This window comes from Acinonyx jubatus, chromosome B3, assembly GCF_027475565.1.
Source record: "Acinonyx jubatus isolate Ajub_Pintada_27869175 chromosome B3, VMU_Ajub_asm_v1.0, whole genome shotgun sequence".
Taxonomy (NCBI): Eukaryota; Metazoa; Chordata; class Mammalia; order Carnivora; family Felidae; genus Acinonyx; species Acinonyx jubatus.
Window position 1 is genome coordinate 42,113,910 of NC_069386.1, and position 20,111 is coordinate 42,134,020.

The 20,111-nt window shown below is 35.6% G+C and overlaps 1 protein-coding gene across 4 annotated transcripts in view; it reads left to right on the forward strand.

Annotated features, from left to right (window-relative positions):
- The window catches only part of VPS13C (vacuolar protein sorting 13 homolog C), a 194,350-nt gene that overhangs the window by 89,246 nt on the left and 84,993 nt on the right, over window positions 1–20,111 (forward strand). For all 4 annotated transcript variants that reach the window (XR_008299136.1, XR_008299137.1, XM_027067401.2 and 1 more), the window contains 7 exons: window positions 160–263; window positions 616–783; window positions 1,274–1,578; window positions 3,601–3,748; window positions 12,978–13,086; window positions 17,184–17,320; window positions 19,167–19,323. Coding sequence is in view for 2 of the 4 variants with exons in the window: in XM_027067401.2 (XP_026923202.2) it covers window positions 160–263; window positions 616–783; window positions 1,274–1,578; window positions 3,601–3,748; window positions 12,978–13,086; window positions 17,184–17,320; window positions 19,167–19,323 (1,128 nt within the window). In the remaining 2 variants the exon portion in view is untranslated. The remainder of the gene's footprint in view (window positions 1–159; window positions 264–615; window positions 784–1,273; window positions 1,579–3,600; window positions 3,749–12,977; window positions 13,087–17,183; window positions 17,321–19,166; window positions 19,324–20,111) is intronic.

The window sequence follows — 20,111 nt, forward strand, 5'->3', positions numbered from 1 at the left end:
CTGCCCCTCCCATGCTTATTCTCTGCCTCTCAATAATAAATAAATGTTAAGTTTTTTTAAAAATCACCCCAAAATGAAATTATGCAATAAAAAGAAATATCTTGAGGTCTTCTTATGGTAGGTCTTTAGAAATTATAATAATATAATTTTTTTTTCCAGGCCTTGATTCTTCTCTTTGTCTTCAGTCAAGAAAACAGTCACTGTTTGCCAGACTGGAAAATATTATTGTCACAGATGTTGATCCTAAGACAGTTCATAAAAAAGTAGGTGTAGTAAATAGATAGCTAATATGTTTTGATAATTGAGTATGAGATTTTATTTTTAAATATATTTTAAGAAATATTAATGAAATATATTTTGATACACAAATGTTTGTTTCTCTAATGATTATAAATATAAGCCTATTTATTTATTTATTTATTTATTTATTTATTGTCTCAACCGAGTTAACATACAGTGTAGTCTTGGGTTTAGGAGTAGAATCCAGTCATTCGTCACTTACATATAATACCCAGTGCTCATCCCAACAAATACCCTCCAAATATAAGCCCTTTTTTAAATGAGACTTTGTCATTACCCTCTTGAACAGAATACATTCTAATCTCTGCTTTTCAGGTTGTGTCAATAATGGGAAATGAAGTTTTTCATTTTAACTTGGATTTGTATCCTGATGCCACTGAGGGAGATTCCTATACTGACATGTCCAAAGTGGATGGTGTGGTATCGCTGAATGTTGGCTGTATTCAGATTGTTTATCTTCATAAATTCCTCATGTCATTTCTGGTAAATGTCACTATTTATATGTTGATTTTCAACTTAGAAATACTTAAGTCTGATAGCTATGATTTCAGATCTTAGAAATTTTGGATTTTAGGATGTACATTGTTTTGATTATAGATGGTATTTATATATTAAGATAGAGGTTAAAACCTCTCTTTAATAGTTGAAATCTGAGTCATTTAATTTGTCTAGAGCTGGAATTATTTTTGCTAGAACATAAATTTTACTTGAAACCAAATTTTCAAGTAAAAAAATACTAAAAATATCCTCCCCCCGCCCCCGCCCCACTCTGTTCTTCAGCCATACAACATTAGCCCTTATCAGGTGGCTCATAAATATGGATGGATGATCAGTGATTTTTTCCTAATTCTAGATAAATGAGACTCAATTGAAAGTTATGTATAGGAAATAAATAGCACAGAAATAAAGAAGATGGTGTTATTAATGATGTGCTTGTCCTCTGTTTTTCTCTTTTTATACTTGGTGTCCACAGAACTTCCTCAACAATTTCCAGACAGCCAAAGAGGCTCTGAGTGCCGCCACTGTTCAGGCTGCAGAAAAGGCTGCCAGAAGTGTGAAAGATCTTGCCCAGAGGAGTTTTCGTGTTTCTCTCAATATTGATCTGAAAGCGCCAGTTATAGTCATCCCACAGTCTTCTGTTTCCACTAATGCAGTGGTGGTAGATCTTGGGCTCATCAGAGTTCAAAACCAGTTTAGTCTGGTGTCTGGGGAAGACTATTTAAACCCTCCAGTAATTGATAGAATGGATGTGCAGCTAACAGAGCTTAAGCTTTCTAGGTATATTCTCTTTGAATAATTATGGATTGAAGTGTTATTTAATGTTTTCCATGAATTTTGTGGCCATTGAAATTCATACCCAACATGCTTCGGTTGCACAGAATACTTTACTTTTATTTACTTTTTAAAAAGGTTTTTAATATTTATTTTTGAGAGAGTGAGAGAGAGACAGAGTGCAAGTGGGTGAGGGGCAGAGAGAAGAGGAGACACAGAATCCGAAGCAGGCTCCAGGTTCCGAGTGTCAGCAAAGAGCCCGACGTGGGGCTTGAACCCACAAACCGAGAGATCATGACCTGAGCTGAAGTTGGAAGCTCAGTTGACTGAGCCACCCAGGCGCCCCCAGAATACTTTAATTTTTAATCAACTTTTTATTTTGAAAAATTCCACAGTTACAGAAAAATTCCAAAAATATTACCATGATGATACCAATATTATCCTTTACCTGCGTTTACCAGTTGTTTACATTTGCTTTAACTATGTATGTCTGCATATTATTATTTAAAACATGTTTAAAAAATTTGTTTAATGTTTATTTTTGAGAGAGTGGGAGAGTGGGGGAGAGAGAGAGAGAGATGGACGGACAGAGTGCAAGCGGGGGAGGGGCAGAGAGAGAGGGAGACACAGAATCTGAAGCTGACAGCTCTGAGCTGTTAGCACAGAGCTTGATGCGGGACTTGAACCCATGAACCATGAAATCATGACTTGAGCCAAAGTCTGCCGCTTAGCAGACGGAGCCACCCAGGCGCCCCTAAAACCTCTTTTTAATTTAATTTTTAAGTTAAGATAAAATTGACATATTGTCTTGCTTTCAGGTATATAACATGATTCAGTATTTGTGTATATTGTGAAATGATCATCACAATAAGTCTAACGTTTGTCACCACACAGACTTACAATTTTTTTTCTTGTGATGAGAACTTTTAAGATCTACTTTCTTAACCACTTTCAAATATACAATACAGTATTTTTAACTAGTCACCTTGCTATACATTACATTCCCAGGACTGACTTACTTTATAATGGGAAGTTAAAACATTTTTTGCTGAATCATGAGTATAGAATTTGCTCTTAACCCCTTGCTCTAAATGCTTTAGTATGTGTCCCCTAAGAGCAAGGACACACATCCTTTTACATAATGCAGTTTTCAAATTCTGGAAATTTAACACGGATACAGCAATAACATCTAATATGGAGTCAGTATTCAAATTTTACTAGTTGTTCCAATAATGTCCATTATAGTAATTTTTCCCCCCGATCAAGGGTCACATATGGATGGCATTTAATTGTATCCTGTACTACTGAGGGGGATTTCTATATTACTAGTACTTACTTGCTCTGGAATAGTTCTTTAGTCTTTCTTAGTGTTTCATGGTGAGACAGTTTTGAAGAGTACAATCTAGTTGTTTCATGGAATGTCTTTTAATTTGGTTTTGTCTGAGTGATTCTTAATGATTTAATTGAACTTATGTATTTTTGGCAAAATACTGCATACATAATGATGTATCTGTAGAGCTCCCACCAGATGACCCATGAAAATCTATATATAATACATTTTAAAATAATTTCTACCCTATCCAAGGAGATTTAATTACCTTAATAAAAAAGGAAAATTACAAGGCAAGTCCAGAAAATAATCCTGGAGAAGAGCTTTATCAAACTCTTCAGAAAATGCTAATTGTTCATCTTGCCATTTTTTTTCTTTAATCTCTGTATCAGTGCATATATTAGTCTTTGTACAACTATATTTGATGACTACTCCATGTATTCAACATTATGAATGTCTTTTTAAAATTTAATCCATGTGTGACCTAATGTTTGAAGAAAAAGGTTTTCTTAATGGGTCATTGTATATCATGTATTTTACTCTTTCCCTAAAGTGAATTATAGATTGAGATTAGAAAAAACTAGCATGGGTTCAAATCACTATTGAGAGCAGTGACTTTTGATTTGAATGTCTTTTTAATGATAGGTTGCATTTCCCTCCTGTGTTTATGCATATATATCAGTTATATTTTTCATTAGGACAGTGATCCAGCCAGGCATCTCCCATCCTGATGTTCAGCTCTTACACCCAATTAACTTGGAATTTTTTGTAAACCGGAATCTAGCTGCATCTTGGTATCACAAAGTACCTGTTGTAGAAATTAAAGGACACCTTGAATCAATGAATGTAAGTATGTGAGTGAAAAATACTTGTTATTGAAATTTTAGACTCTGAAGACTTTCTTAGGATAAATCAATAAGATATGTGACATTTTTGAGTGGTTGGTGTAAGAACAATTTCAATGAGATGTTGTCCAAAAATATGTTCATTATTTAGCAGAATTTAACCTTCAGTTAAGTGTTATTGTGTGTGTGTGTGTATACAAAAATACATATATATTTATACACACACATACATACATATATGCATACACATATATACATATATATACACCATATATATATATATATGATATACATTATTAGTTTGGGGTATATAACATAGTAATTCAACATTTATTTACATTGCAGAAATAGTCACTACAATAAGTATAGTTCTCATCTGTTACTTTACAAAGTTAATATAGTATTATTGACTGTATTTTCCATACTGTACATTGTATCTCCATGACTTACTTATATTATAACTACAAGTTTGAATTTATTAATCCCTTACACCCATTTCACATCCCTAATCCCCCTTCCCATCTGGGAACCACCAATCTGCTCTCTGTTTCTATGAGCCTGGTTTTTAGTTTTGTTCTGTTTGGCTTTTTAGAGTCTACATATCAGTAAAATCATGCTGTGTTTGTCTTTCTCTGACTTATATCATTTAGCGTAAGTGTTTTTGTTTTCTTTGGATAGATAAGCAGTAGGGGATAAGCAGTAGCTAATCATATGTTAGTTCTATATATTTTTAGGAACCTCCATACTATTTTCCATAGTGGCTAGTTTATATTCCTACCAGTAGGGCCCAAGGGTTCCCTTTTTTCCACATCCTTGCCAATATTAGTTATTTCTAGTCTTTTCGGTAATAGCCATTCTGAGAGGTGTGAAGTGATACCTCACTGTGATTTTGATTTGCATTTCCCTGATGATTAGTGATGTTGAGCATCTTTTCATGTGCTTGTTGGTCATTTCTGTGTCTTCACTGGAAGAATGTCTATTCATATCCTCTTCCTGTTTTTTAACCAGATTGTTTTTTTGTTACTGGGTTCTATGAGTTCTGTATATATTTTGATATTAACTGCTTATCAGTTATAGGATTTGAAAATATCTTTTCCATTCAGTAATTTGCTTTTTCATTAAATTTTTTAAAATATTTTATTTATTTTTGAGAGAGAGAGAGAGAGACAGAGTGTGTGTGACAGAGTACAAGCTGGGCAGGGGCAGAGAGAGAGGGAGACACAGAGGCTGAAGCAGGCTTTAGGCTCTGAGCTGTCAGCACAGAGCCTGACGCAGGGCTCAAACCCACGAACCGTGAGATCATGACCTGAGTCAAAGTTGGATGTTTAACTGACTGAGCCACCCAGACGCCCCACTTTTTCATTTTAATGATTTTTTTTTTCTATGCAGAAGCTTTTTAGTTGATACAGTTCCATTTGTTTATTTTTCCTTCTGTTGTCCTGGCTTTTAGAGTCAGATCTACGGAAATGCCTTTAAGACTGATGTTAAGGAGCTTAATGCCTATGGGGTTTTTTTTTAGGAGCCTTATGGTTTTGGATCTCATATTCATCTCATATTCAAGACTTTCATCCATTTTGAGTTCATTTTTGTATATAATGCAAGATAGTGGTTGAGTTTCATTCTTTTACATGTAGCTATCCAGTTTTCCCAGCACCATTTATTGAAGAGGCTGTCCTTTCCCCATTGTATATTCTTGCATCTTTTTTGTAATATTAGTTGATCATATATGCATGGGCTTATTGCTGGTTTATGATTTATGTGTCTGGTTTTACGTCCAATATCATACTGTTTTGATTACTATAGCTTTGTAGTATAGTTTGAAAGCAGGGATGATGACACCTTTGGCGTTGCTCTTTCTTTTTTTTTTTTTTCAATATATGAAATTTATTGTCAAATTGGTTTCCATACAACACCCAGTGCTCATCCCAAAAGGTGCCCTCCTCAATACCCATCACCCACCCTCCCCTCCCTCCCACCCCCCATCAACCCTCAGTTTGTTCTCAGTTTTTAAGAGTCTCTTATGCTTTGCTCTTTCTTAAGATTGTTATGGCTATTTGGGATCTTTTGTGTTCCCATAGAAATTTTAGAATTATTTGTGTTCTAGACCTCTGAAAAATGCCATTGGAATTTAGGTAGGGATTGCATTGAATCTGTAGACTGCTTTGAGTAGTAATGTTAATTATTCCAATTCATGGGCATCAAATATCTTTCTATTTATTTGTGTCTCCTTCAATTTGTTTTATCACTGGACAAGTATTTTGTTCTTTTTGATGTGATTGTAAATAGGATTGTTTCCTTGATTTGGCTTTCTGATGGTATGTTATTGTAGGGAAACACAACAGATTTTTTTGTACATTAATTTTGTATCCTGAAGCTTTACTGAATTCATGTATTATTTCTAACAATTTTTTTGTAGAATCTTTAGAGTTTTCTATATATAGTATCATGTCATCTGCAAATAGTGTGACCGTTTTACTTCTTCCTTTTCAATTTGGATTACTTTTATTTCTTTCTCTTGCCTAAGTGCTATGGCTGGGACTTCCAGTATTATGTTGAATAGAAGTGGAGACAGTGAGCATCCTTGTCTTGTGTCTGATTTGGAGAAAAAGCTTTTAGCTTTTTACCAATGAGTATGATATTACCTGCAGGTCTGTCCTATATGATCTTTATTATGTTGAAGTATGTTTCCTGTATATCTGGTTTGTGAGTTTTTATCATAAATGGATGTTGAATTTTGTCAAATGCTTTTTTCTGCATCTGTTGAGATGATTGTGATTTTTATCCATCATTTTCTTAATGTGATATATGATGTTGATTGATTTGTGGATGTTGAACCATCCTTGCATCCCTGGAATATATTCCACTTAAACATGGTTTATGAGCCTTTAATGTATTGTTGAATTTGGTTTGCTAATATTTTGTTAGGGATTTGTATCTATGTTCATCAGGGATATTGCTTGTAATTTTTTTATTAATTTTTATAGTGTACTTTTCTGGTTTTGGTATTAGAGTAATGCTGCCCTTGTGAAATGAGTTTGGAAGTGTTCCTTCCTTTTTCATTTCCTGGAATAATTCAAGAAAGATAGGTACTAATTCTTCTTTAAATGTTTGGTAGAATTAACCTGTGAAGCCATCTGGCCATGGGCTTTTGGTTTTGGGGGAGTTTTTAAGTTATTGATTCATTTTTATTACTTGTAGTCAGTGTATTCAAATTTTCTATTTCTTTGTGATTCATTCTTCAAAGGTTGTGTATTTCTAGGAATTGTTCCATTTCTTCTAGATTGCCTGATTTGAAGGCCTGTAATTATTTATAGTAGTCTCTTATGAACCTTTGTATTTCTATTGTGTCAGTTATAGCTTCTCTTTCACTGCTAGTTTATTTGGACCCTGTCTTTTTTTCTTGATACGTCTGGATAGAGTTTTATCACTTTTGTTTATCTTTTCAAAAAACAATCTTTTAGTTTCGTTGATCTTTTTTTTTTTTTAATGTTTATTTATTTTTGAGACAGAGAGAGACACAGCATGAACGGGGGAGAGGCAAAGAGAGAGGGATACACAGAATCAGAAGCAGGCTCCAGGCTCTGAGCTGTCAGCACAGAGCCCGACGTGTGGCTCGAACTTGTCAACTCTGAGATCATGACCTGAGCCAAAGTTGGATGCTCAACCGACTGAGCCACCCAGGCACCCCTCATTGATCTTTTTAATTCATTTTTTAAGTCTCTGTTTCATTTATTTACTCTCTGATTTTTATCATTCCCATTTTCTACTAACTTTGGATTTTGTTTGTTCTTTTTCTCGTTCCTTTAGGTATACAGTTAAGGTGTTTATTTAAGATTTCTCTTGTTTCTTGAGGTAGGCTTGTATTGTTATGAGCTTCCCTCTTAGAATTGATTTTGCTGCATTCTTTAGATTTTGGTATGTTGTATTTCTGTTTTCGCTTGTCTCTGGGTATTTTGTTTTTGTTTCTCCTTTGATTTTTTGATGACCCATTGGTTTTTCAGTAGCATGTTATTTAATCTTCACATTTCTATGGTTTTTCTAGTTTTCTTATAATTATTTCTAGTTTTGTACCATTGTGGTTGGAAAAGATGCTTGATATGATTTCAGTCTCCTTTTTTTTTTTTTAAGTTTATTTATTTATTTTGAGAGAGAGAGAGTGTGAGCAGGGGAGGGGCAGAGAGAGAGTGAGGGAGAAAGAATCCAAAGCAGGGATTCCCATACCATCAGCACAGAGCCTGATGCGGGGCTTGAACTCATGAACTTTGAGATCATGACCTGAGCTGAAATCAAGAATCAGACGCCTAATCGGCTGAGCCACCCACATGCCCCTGATTTCAGTCTTCTTAAATTTTTTGAGAGTTGTTTTTTTTGACCTAATATGTCATCTATCCTGGAGAATGTTCCATGGTCACTGGAGAAGAATGTGCATTCTTTTGCTTTTGGGTGGAATGTTCTGTATGTATCTGTTAAGTCCATCAGATCTAATGTGTTAAGAGCAGTGTTTCCTTGTTGATTTTTTTGTCTAGGTGATCTATCCATTGATATAAGTCGGGTGTTAAAGTCTCCTACTATTACTGTATTACTGTCAACTTCTTCTTTTAGGTCTGTTAATATTTGCTATCTATATTTAGGTGCTCTTATGTTGGGTGCATATATATTTATAAACATCCTACCTTGCTTTATTGATCCTTTTATCATTATATAATTGTCTTTTTTGTCTTTTATTACAGTTTTGTTAAGGTCAATTTTGTATGATATAACTATTCCAGTGTTCTTTTCGTTTCCATTTGCATGAAACATCTTTTTCCATCCCTTCACTTTCTTTCTGTGTGTCCTTACTTCAGAAGTGAGTCTCTTCTAGGTCTTGTTTTTTTATCCATTCAGCTACTCTGTCTTTTAAATGGAGAATTTAGTCCATGAATTTAAAGAAGTTATTGATAGATAGGTATATACTTTATTGCTTTTTTATTAATTGTTTTCAGGTTGTTTTGTAGTTTCTCTGTTCCTTCATTTCCTTCTCAATTCCTTTGTATTAGATGACTTTCTTTCATGTTATGTCCAGATTCCTTTCTTTTGTGTATTCACTATATGTTTTTGCTTGTGCTTACTGTGAGGTTTACATACCCTATCCTTTGTATGTAAGAGTCTATTTTAAATAGATAACCACTTACTTTGAACGTATCCAAAACTCTACATTCCCCCCCAAACAGAATTTATGTTTTTGATGTCACCTTTTACATCTTTTTTTATGTATCTTTTAAGTAATTATTGTAGTTTCAGTTAATTTTACTACTTTTGTTTTTTGAAATTTTTAGTAGTTTTATAAGTGATTAATCCACTACCTCTACTATATGTTTACCTTTTCCAATGAGATTTTTACTCTCATATGTTTTCTTTTTATTAGTCCCCTTTTTATTCATCTTAAAGAAGGCTTTTTAGTATTCTCATAAAGCTGGTTTAATGGTTATGAACTCCTTTAGTTTTTGCTTGTTTGAAAAACACTTTCTCCTTCTATTTGAATGATAATCTTGCTGGGTAGAGTATTCTGGGTTGGAAAATTTTTTTAGTACTTTGAATGTCAGGCTACTCCCTTCTGGCTAGTAAAGTTTCTTCTGAGAAATCTGCCAATAGCTTTATGAGGTTTCCCTTGAATGTAGCAAGTTGTTTTTGTCTTGCTGCTTTTAAGATTTTCTCTTTAATTTTGACATTTTAATTATAATAAGGCTTGGTGCAGTGCTCCTTGTGTTCATCCTTTTTGGTAATTTTCATGCCTCCTCGACCTGGATGTCTGTTTCCTTCTCGAGGTTAGGGAAGTTTTCAGGCATTATTTCTTCAAAATGTTGTCTGCCACTTTCCTCTCTCTTCTCTTCTAAGACCTCTGTAATTTTAATGTTCTTCTGTTTCTCTTTGTCCCTTAAGATACCTTCATTTAAAAAAAATTTTTAATGTTGTTTTTGCTCTGTCTTGGTAAGTTCTATTGCTTTATTTTCCTGCTCACCAATCTGTTCTCCTTCATCCAGTCTGCTGTAGAACCCCTCCAGTGTATTTTTCATTTCAGTTATCGTATCTTTAGTTCTCTGGCTTCTGTTTGTACTGTCTTATATTTTATATCTCCTTGTTGAAATTCTCACTGAGCTCATCCATTGTTTTCCTGAATTTCAGTGAGTATCTTTATGATCATAACTTTAATTCTTTATCAGGTAGATTGCTTAACTCCATATCATTAAGGTGTTTTTCTCAGGTTTTGTCTTATTCTCTTGTTTGAAAATATTTGTTTCCTCATTTTATTTGATTTTCTGTGTTTGTTTCTATTTGGTGAAACAGGCAGTCTTTTTAGTCTTGAATGGGTAACCTTGTTTAGGTGATGATTCTTCTTGTTCAACCTTGTCCTAGCTTATGGTTGTCTTCTGAACCTTTGTGGTTGTCTAACACACCTGATTTATTATTGGTATGCCCCCATTGTTGAGGGTGTGCCAAGATCTGTCAGTGATCCAAGGGGAGGAATATTATTCAGCACCTAGTTTAGGCTGATTAGAAGCCAGACCCTCAGGCAACTGCTTTTAAAGTATGCAAATGTATATAGTCCCATGGGACTGCAATCATAATCCCTGCTCAGGGCTCTAGGAGATCTGAGCACCAGCTGCAGAAATTGGCGTATTGTATTGGTGTGTAAATGAATGTATGAACTCCTTTCTCACAAGTCTTGTTTAGGTGTAATAAGGCCAACGGGGATGTGCAAGGATGGTGTCTCCCTGCTTTTGTACCCTGAAAGCACCTTCTTAGTCTCTAGATATGTGGGAAACTTTAATCCTGTCCCTCAGGCTGATACTCAAGGCTGAGTAAATAGGCCTTTGTCATAGGAAGACTGAAGTTGTGGTTCAGTCTGCTGTCTGTACAGTGCCCTGGGGGTGTTGACCTGCCAAGAACTGTCTTTCTGCTTGTTATGGTCCTCTGGAGCTCTGGAACACCAACTCTCTTGACTAGCAGGGCCAGTGCATCAAGGGATGTTCTCTTTCTGGATTGTACATGGCTGCTGGCATTAGGAAGACAGTTGGTGAGTGTAGGAGGCAGAGCAGACTCACTGGCTTCAGAAAGGCAGTGGGAAAATGTCCTGACCGTGTGTGCCCTTGGGCTTCAACAGTGAAATAGGCTAGTGTCTTGTGTGTCTGTGTACCAACTCTAGGCTGGGAGTGGGAAAATGCCAGGATCACTCACTAGTTCCAGCCACGGGTGTGTTGCAACTGCCTGTGCTTGCGAATGTGAGCCAGGGAGTGGGAGAACTCCACCACACTTCTGCTCTCTGGTCCATCCAGGATGCAAGGGAGCACTGCAATTGCCAGTGCCCTGCAGCCTCAGCAAGTGCCTTGACTGGTCCCCCGCTCATCCCAGCAAGGCTCTGGGAGAGTGCCATATCCGGACTCCCCTGTCTATGCTAGTAGGCTATGTGGAAAGTGCAACAGTGGTAGCTGCCAGCATGTCAGCCTCCCAGGAGTGTTTCAGATGTCCCTTGCTCCTTCAGCCAGTGTACCCAGATCAGCAAGTGAATTCCCCTCATGTGTAGTCTAGGTGTTTTTCAAACTGCCAGTTTTTTCACTGGATCTTGGGGCAAGCCCTTTAAGAGGGGAATCTCAGTTTCCTACAGCACTTTGGGGCCTCTGGAGGTCAGCACTGTTGGTTTTCCAAGCCAGACCTTCTGGGGGCTCCTCTCTCTAGTGCAGTTCCCAGGGGCAGAGGTGGCCCATGGGGAGCACCAACTCATCACTCCTCCAAGAGAAGCATCTCTGGTGAGATCCCTCCCTGTTGTGTGACACCACACTGGGGGTAGATTTTTTTTTGTGAGATGTGTCTCTGTCTTTCCAGCTCATTTCAGTATGGTCCTTTTATCTTTTGTTTTGAAGAGCAGTTTACCAGGTTTTAGGTCTTTCTCAGAGGGAAATAATCCATATATAGCTTAGATTTGGTGTGTACATACATGGGAGGTGAGTTCAGGATCTTCCTATGTCACCACCTTGGTCTCCCTCTTCATTACTTAGTTTTTAAATTTGCTATATGTTGCGGGGAGTATGACTGGAGTCGCAAAAGATGAGTCCGCAAAGTGCAGTTAAGTGAAGGTCCTCATACTCCGGTGGGAATGAGGTCCTGACTCCAGAATGAAGCTTCTTTTTATTAGGATAATTGCTAAAGACTAGGTGCATAAAGTCAGCTCAGCAAGGGTGTTAATCAATCTAATGGTTTAGCTTTTCAAGGTTAATTTTGAGTTAATTGGTTTCTATAATACTAGGAAGGGTCAGGTATTAAGGAGCATCCAGCCTTAGACAATGTTAATGGCTCTAGGCGTTCCTTACCAGCCACAGCTGTGTTCAGCTGTGTAAACATGTCCTAAGGCCTTGCACCTTTTCCAGCCCTTCCCTTTTGAAGCCTTTTCCTTTGATGCTTCTCTCCTGCATCTCCCACAGCTGTATACGTACACATTAGCAAAGATCTTGTGTAAGTTATTTATTAGTATAGTATATCTCATTCTATATGTTATATACACATACTTTTAATTTCAGGGGTATCTGAGTACCCTTATAGCATTGAGAGAAATGATTATTTTTTGTATCGAAGATAGCCTTTTTATTTCATTGGAGTTGTTAATTTTAAAAAAGTACAATTTTTGTTTTTTCTGAATTTGTCATTTTTTAAAATTATTTTTAAAATTTTTTTTTTTACATTTATTTATTTTTGAGAGACAGAGAGAGGCAGAGCACAAGTGGGGGTGAGGCAGAGGGAGAATGAGACACTGAATCTGAAGCAGGCTCCAGGCTCCGAGCTGTCAGCACAGAGCCCGATAAAGGGCTCGAACTCACAAACTGTGAGATCATGACCTGAGCTGAAGTTGGATGACTGAGCCACCCAGGCGTCCCTGAGTTTGTCATTTTTTTAAATGATCTGATTTCTTTAATCATTATTATTTTTCACTAAAGATTATATAAGTTAAGTAGTGTAACTAATCCTGACTGATAAATCACATTTTTTCCTTCAAACGTTTTATTACCATTGAAAATAAAAGTATTTAAATGAAATAAGTAGTGGAATAATTGAATGGGTAGTGAAGATCTAATTTTCAGTCACTGTGAAGGTTATTCTGTCCTTCATGTTTTATAAATAGTAATTTATTTCTGTATTAAAATTGTCTTATTTTAAAATGAAGTAGTACCTTTATCTTTTCTTTTAATGATATTTCACAGGTTAATCTAAATCAAGAAGATCTTAACCTTTTATTTAGAATACTAGCAGAAAATCTTGGTGAGGCTACTGAAGACTTAAATAAAATGAAGCCAAGAGAACAAAAGACAGGTAAGAGACTGACAGAAGGTGGCATAATACACGTATCTCCTTATTTTACACTTTAGCACGGGAGTCAAACCATAAAAATGACATAAATATATATGTACACATTGTGATTTGTATTACCATGAAAAGAAAGAAGATATTTATTTGTTGAATACATATTGAATAAGACCATAGTTGGAGATGATGGACTGTCATTTAGTTATCCCAATAGTCACCAATTCAGAACTTTTTCTAAGTTGTATAAGTTAGGAGGAAGCCATAAAAAGTATTTCTTTTTTTAAAATTTTTTTAACATTTATTTATTTTTTAGAGACGGAGAGAGACAGAGCATGGGCTAGGGATGAGCAGAGAAAGGGAGACATAGAATATGAAGCAGCTCTGGGCTCTGAGCTGTTAGCACAGTGCCAGATGCAGGGCTCAAACCCACAAACCGGAGATCATGACCCGAGTCAAAGTCCGATATTTAACTAACTGAGCCATCCACGCACCCCATAAAAAGCACTGCAAATCTGGTGGATTCCTGGAATAATTTTTGAATTTGCATGTATACAAAAAAAATTCAAAGTTTGCAGTAGGCTATGGTAGCATACTTAATCTTATTTTCTTAAGTTTATTTCTTTATTTTGAGAGAGAGAGAGAGTGAAGGAGGGGCTGAGAGAGAGAATCCTAAGCAGGCTCTGTGCGCTGTCAGCGCAGAGCCTGATGCAGGGCTCAATCCCTTGAACTATGAGATTATTACCTGAGCTGAAATCAAAAGTCAGATGCTCAACTGACTGAGCCAGCCAGGGGTCCCCGATTTTTAAGTGAGGTTTTGTAGTAAAATATCTTTAAGAATTGAAACATTTGGTAAATAACTCAGCAAAGAAAATGCTGACAAATTGTACTACGGTAAAAATTTAGAGAATTTAAATTATTAGTTGCAATGGCCCTTTGACTTACTTAAAGGCAAAGTAACTACTGGACTTAATTTTTACATTTTTTTAAATGTTTATTTATATTTGAGGAGAGACAGAGCAAGAGCAGGGGAGGGGTAGAGAGAGATGGAGTTGAATCTGAAGCAGGCTCCAGACTGTGAGCTGTCAGCACAGAGCGCAGTGCAGGTTTCCAACCCATGAGCTCTGAGATCATGACCTGACCAAAGTTGGATGCTTAACTGACTGAGCTACCTAGGTGCCCCTAGACTTAATTTTTTAAAAAATGTTTATTTTTTAGAGAGAGAGAGAGAGAGAGAGAGAGAGCATGAGCAGGGGAGGGGCAGAGACAGAGGAGACACAGAATCCAAAGCAGGCTCCAGGCTCTGAGCTGTTAGCACAGAGCCTGACATGGGGCTTGAACTCACAAACCATGAGATTATGACCTGAGCTGAAGTCAGATGCTTAAGTGACTGAGCCACCCAGTGCCCCTGGACTTAATTTTTAAAACTGTTATATATGTGTTTTACACACACAGACATATATAATTATTTTTTCCATCGAATGGTACTATCCTGAAAGTGTGTGTGTGTGTGTGTTTATGCATTTTGCTTTTTTCTTTTAAGTAACAGTTTATCTTGGTGTTTATATCTTTAAATATAATATGTATAGATATGTCTCATTCTTTCTAATGGCCACCTGGTATTAAATTCTCTTGACGTATTATAATTTATTTAGCAAGTCCATACTGATGGACATTTCAGATTGTTTTCAGTGTTCCACTCTTCCCACATTGCATTGAATGTCCTTGTCCATACACTTTTACAAGTGTATGTGTATCTGTTAGGGGAAATACCAGGGCTACTGGATTAAAGGATATTTAATTTTTATTTACTTAATATATATTAAGTTAATGAATTTAACATTTTTGACATCTTGCCAATTGCTCCCCTTAGAACTTGTACTAATTTTGCACTCCTGCCAGTTTGTTTTTCTGTGCCTTTTCTAACACAGCATATTATTAGATTTTAAAGTTTTTGACAAATTGCTAAGTAAAAAATGGTATCTCAGTATATTTTTTTCATTTAAAAAACTTTTTTATTATATGTTAATCTGTATTACAGAGCACAAATAGTAAAGAATGCAGGTCTTAAGTGTACAGTTCAGTGAATTTTTATATATAGCTATACCGTATAGCTGTCAATCACCATGGTTAACATATAGAACATTTCTGGCCTCCCCTTGAAGGCCTTCCTATGTTCCTTCCCACTCAGTACACCCACTCTGCCCTCAGATCAACCTAGAATTGACTGTCATCCTAATTTGTAATACCACAGGTAGATTAATTTTGCCTTTTCTTGTATTTCACATAAATGGAATCATAGAATTTACTCTTTGGTTTTTGGCTTGTCTCAGTCATCATTTTGTTCGTGAGATTCCTGCATGTTGTTGTGTGTGGCAGTAGTTTGTTCTTTTTAAATCTGTGCAGTATTCATCATATGGATTTATTAATATTGATTTTATCCATTCTACCTTTGATGGAGAACATTTAGGTTGTTTCCATTCTTTGATGGTCTTGAATAGAGTCGCTGTGAATGTTGTTATACATTTCTTTTGTCATACTTATGTCCTGTTTTCTTTTGGTTGTATAGCTAGGCTTCACATGATAGGCTCATTTGTTAGGCTTACGATTAGCTTCAGTAACATGCTGAACACGATTTTCCAAGTGGTTGTACCAGTTTACCAGCAATGTATGAGAGTTTTAGTTGTTTCACATTCTCACTGGTCCTTGGTATTGTCAGTATTTTTAAATTTCGCCGTCCTGGCTGATACACAGTGTTATTTTTATGGATCTTACTTGTTCCCTGATTACTACTGAAATTAAAACCTTTTCATATGCATACTGGCCATTTGGATATCCTTTTTTATGACATGACTATTCAAGTCTATTGAGCATTATTTTTATTGAGATGTTTGTGTTTTTTTCTTAGTGATATATTTGTTCATTCTGGATATGAGTCCTTTATTGGTTATATGTATTATATTTATGTGTTGATATATCTATCTATCTATCTAGGTAGATAGATAGATATACACACACCCTATCTGTGATTTGCTTTTCATTCTTTTAATGGGTCTTTTATTAATAGAATTAGTTAATTGTAGTGAATTCCAGTATACTATTTTTAAAAATGACTAGTGCTTTTTCTATTTAAAAAATCTTTGCCTATTCCAGGAGTTATTCTGTAAAAGCAAATCATTTGCTAGAATTATTCCCCTAGATCACACTGTTTGGAACAGTGCTGGAGTAAGGTGATAGTTAAGAAACCTCACCCTATGTGTTTCTCAAAGATAATAATTGACAGCAATCGTTTTCCATATGCTTTTCTGGTATGGTTTACAGAATTCTTATGTGTTGCGTTCATGATCATAGATAATGTTAACTGAAGTAATATTAAGAACTAATACAATGATATTGAGGGTTAGTTGAGAGTAAAGACTTTCACGGGACTGATGAGTTTGGACTCTACCATTTGCCATCAGTGTGATGTTGGGGAAGTTTTATGTATTACAGTTTAGAAAGCAGTTTTCTTGCATGTCAGAGTATATGAATTTCAGCACAACAACATCAGATCATATAGCTTTGCTTTTGCTTTTTTGTATGGCATAAGAGGTTCTAATCATCCCTCACACTTTTTTCCTTTTCTAGCCTTAACTTTTGTTACCCTCTCCATGATTTAATCATATCATATTCTGTTCTGTTTCCCTAACCTCTCATGGTGTACTCTCTATGAGTTTCTACAATCTCTTGTTTTATACTTGGTTGTGCTCTCTGTGTGAGGAGGTCCTTAAGCTCTACCTGAATGATAACTCCCTTATTAAACCTTTCTTGGCGTCCCCATAACAATGTCTTAGTCTCTGTTTTCTGCACTTTTTTTCTAGTCTATTAACATTTGTTTACTCACTGTGACTAGGCGTAGCCTGCTTATTTTGTTTGTTTGCATTTTAAATGTATATGTCTCTTCTCCTAAACTGTAAGGTTTTTGAGAGCAAGAGCTATGTATTACTGACTTGTGGGTTTTCATTGCTTGCACAGGTCCAGAGTTCTCATACATGTCCTCAATGAGCATTTGTGGGAAAAAAAAATGTGTGAATAGAAGTGAAAAAATTTCTTTTAAACATCTTTAGGTGAAATTAAAGGGCCACTTGAAATCTATACATCAAAACAAGATGTACATGCTTCCCAAGGTACTTTAATAGCTGGAGCTGAAGAAATGAGATCTGTAGACATCATTAATATGCTGCTGAATTTTGAAATCAAAGAGGTATCTGATTTTCATCTGTTTTTATTTTAAAAAATTTTTAAATATTTATTTATTTGGGGGAGACAGAGAGACAGAGTGCAAGCAGGGGAGGGGCAGAGAGAGAGAGAGGGAGACACAGAATGTGAAGGAGGCTCCAGGCTCCAAACTGTCAGCATAGAGCCTGTTGTGGGGCTCAAACCCATGAAGTGTGTGACCTGGGCCGAAGTCGGACACCTGACCGACTGAGCCGCCCAGGTGCCCCTCATCTGTTTTTGTAAAGTGAATAAATAATAGATATTTGGAATTCCCTCTACTAAAACAAACTTGTAAATTACTGATAAGGATAAAAAAATTTTATGTAGGCTATTTATCATTTGTATGTAGCATTCATAATTTGTAGCAAATTTGAGAGTATATAAAAGAGTTATATTTGGGGTATATAATGTTTCATAGAGAAAATGGTAGCATGTCCTATAACATGCTTTTCAAATGATTTCAGGACATTAGGAATGTAGCTCACTGTGGATTTCATATGAGAAAGTCAGGAAAGGGAAGTAGTAACAGACAGATCCTTTGCAAATTTAAGAAACCCTTAATAGAATAAAACATAGTATGTCTACGTTTTTTAAGTGTTGTATTACCACTGTCTGCTTCATCTGCAGATTCTTGAGGAGAGATGAAACGAATTTTCCTCTTCTGTATTCACACATTCAACAAATATTCATTTCATGTGCTAAGTGCTGAGGATAGAGTTAGAAGACATAGACTCTAATGAAAAAAACAAACAAAAAACAACTAAAAGTTTTCTAAGTGCTCCCATTAAAAATGTGCAGGAGGAGCTTGTGGCTGTGGATAATAAGGAGGGGGCATCTAAGTAGTCTGGAGTATCAGGGAAGATTTTTGGAGAAAGTGACATTTGAGATGAGCTTTTAAGGAAGATTAGAGTCTTTCTCTTACCCTGGGGCAGGGGGACTTGCAAGAAGTTCCTCCCAAATCCCTTCATCATTAATAGTAGAGGCTATGTTCTTCTCGCTTAAATACAATAAACTTAAAAAAATTAGTTCTGTATTTTTATCTGAAATGTATGCTTTGAAACTAATTTCTTATTAAAACTTTACTGTTTTCTGGTTAATATTAGCGTTATTAAAGATATAGAAGCTTTAATAATTGAGACATGGATAGATGAATCATTCTTTTTGCAAATGGGCCTCATTAACAATGTGGATAGAAAACCCATACACCGTCTTTAATATCATTTGTAGTAAATGTTAGTGTAGTTCCATCACTTTAGGACATGGAGAGTGGGGGAGGCAATTTGCATTCCCCTAGGCCAATACTTCACAGTGTCTTAAGACATTTTTGATTATCACTATCAGTGGAAAGGGAGCTACTGACAACCAATGAGAGAGGCCAGTGTTACCGCTAAACATCCTACAGTGCACATGTCTGCTCCCTCACTACTAAGAATTATCCAGCCCAAAATGTCAGTGGTGTCAAGCTTGAGAAATCTTGCATTAGCATTAGTGTAACAATTGACCATTTTTCTTATAGACTTTCAGATGAAAGGCCATCCATCAGACTAGATAGAACTCCTGGGAATTAGGCAGAACTACTTTTTTTGTTTTTGTTGTTGTTAATTTTACCTTGATAATCACTAGAATATAGTGGCAGTGCTTCAGAAGTCTGAACAAGTAAATGTACCTTCAAAGTCAATCACATGAGGCAATTTCTAGGCACAAATGGAAGTACTCGTATTTACATCATGTGAATTTTTTCATTATGCCACTCTGGATGGTTATGAAATTGTTGACTTATCTTCATTATATATGAGTGAGCTTGTTAATGGTGATCCTGGGGCCTTTTCTAGGTTGTGATTACTCTGATGAAAAAAGCAGAAAAGAAAGGAAGACCTTTACATGAACTAAATGTCCTGCAGCTCGGAATGGAAGCTAAAGTTAGAACCTATGACCTGACTGCTAAAGCTTATCTAAAAAAAATTAGTATGCGATGCTTTGAGTTCACTGGTAAGTGTGAAGTATAGTCTGTGTAAATTATTCATGTTACAGGCAGTGGCCTCTACCTCTGTGTGAGTGGTAAGCACATTTATTAATGTCATCATGATTATTTAGTTAGATTAAATTTATTACATGGATAAAAAAATTTGATATTTAAAAATTTATTTTTTGTGTAGTTTTTTACCAGTAAGTAAGAATGTATCTAAATACATTTATATGTATGTGTGTGTATATATATATATTTAGAATGAAGTTGAATTATATCTAAAAAGAAAAATGAAGTGTATCTTCTATGTCTATACATAACATTTTAATACTTGTAAAAGCAACATTTCTTTACAACTCTGCTGTGAGAACTGATGTATTAGGAAATCAGAGCCCAGTTATAATACCCATGTGTAAAAGCCCAGGGATCCTTTATGAAAAGTGAGTTAATTTACTAGAAAATAATCTTTGTTTGCTTTTTATTTTTTTTTAAATTACATCAGTGTTTTTTGTTTTCAATGACATTAACCTATACTTTTGAAAAAACAAATTAAACAATACAGAAATATTATCGAGGAAAAATTTAACATCACTTTCTAGTTTCACTTCTTACCCCCATGTAAATACTAAGTTGTTGTTCAGTGAGTTTCCTCAGCCTTTCAGATCCACTTTTTAAATTGCATCAAGCCAACTTTGAAAGTTGCTAAAGGTGTTTAAAGTTTATAGGCACTCTATGGGGTAACTTTAAATAGAGCAAACATATTGAGAATAGTTTATGTCTTTTATAGCTTTGTTCTTCAATTTAGTCTGAT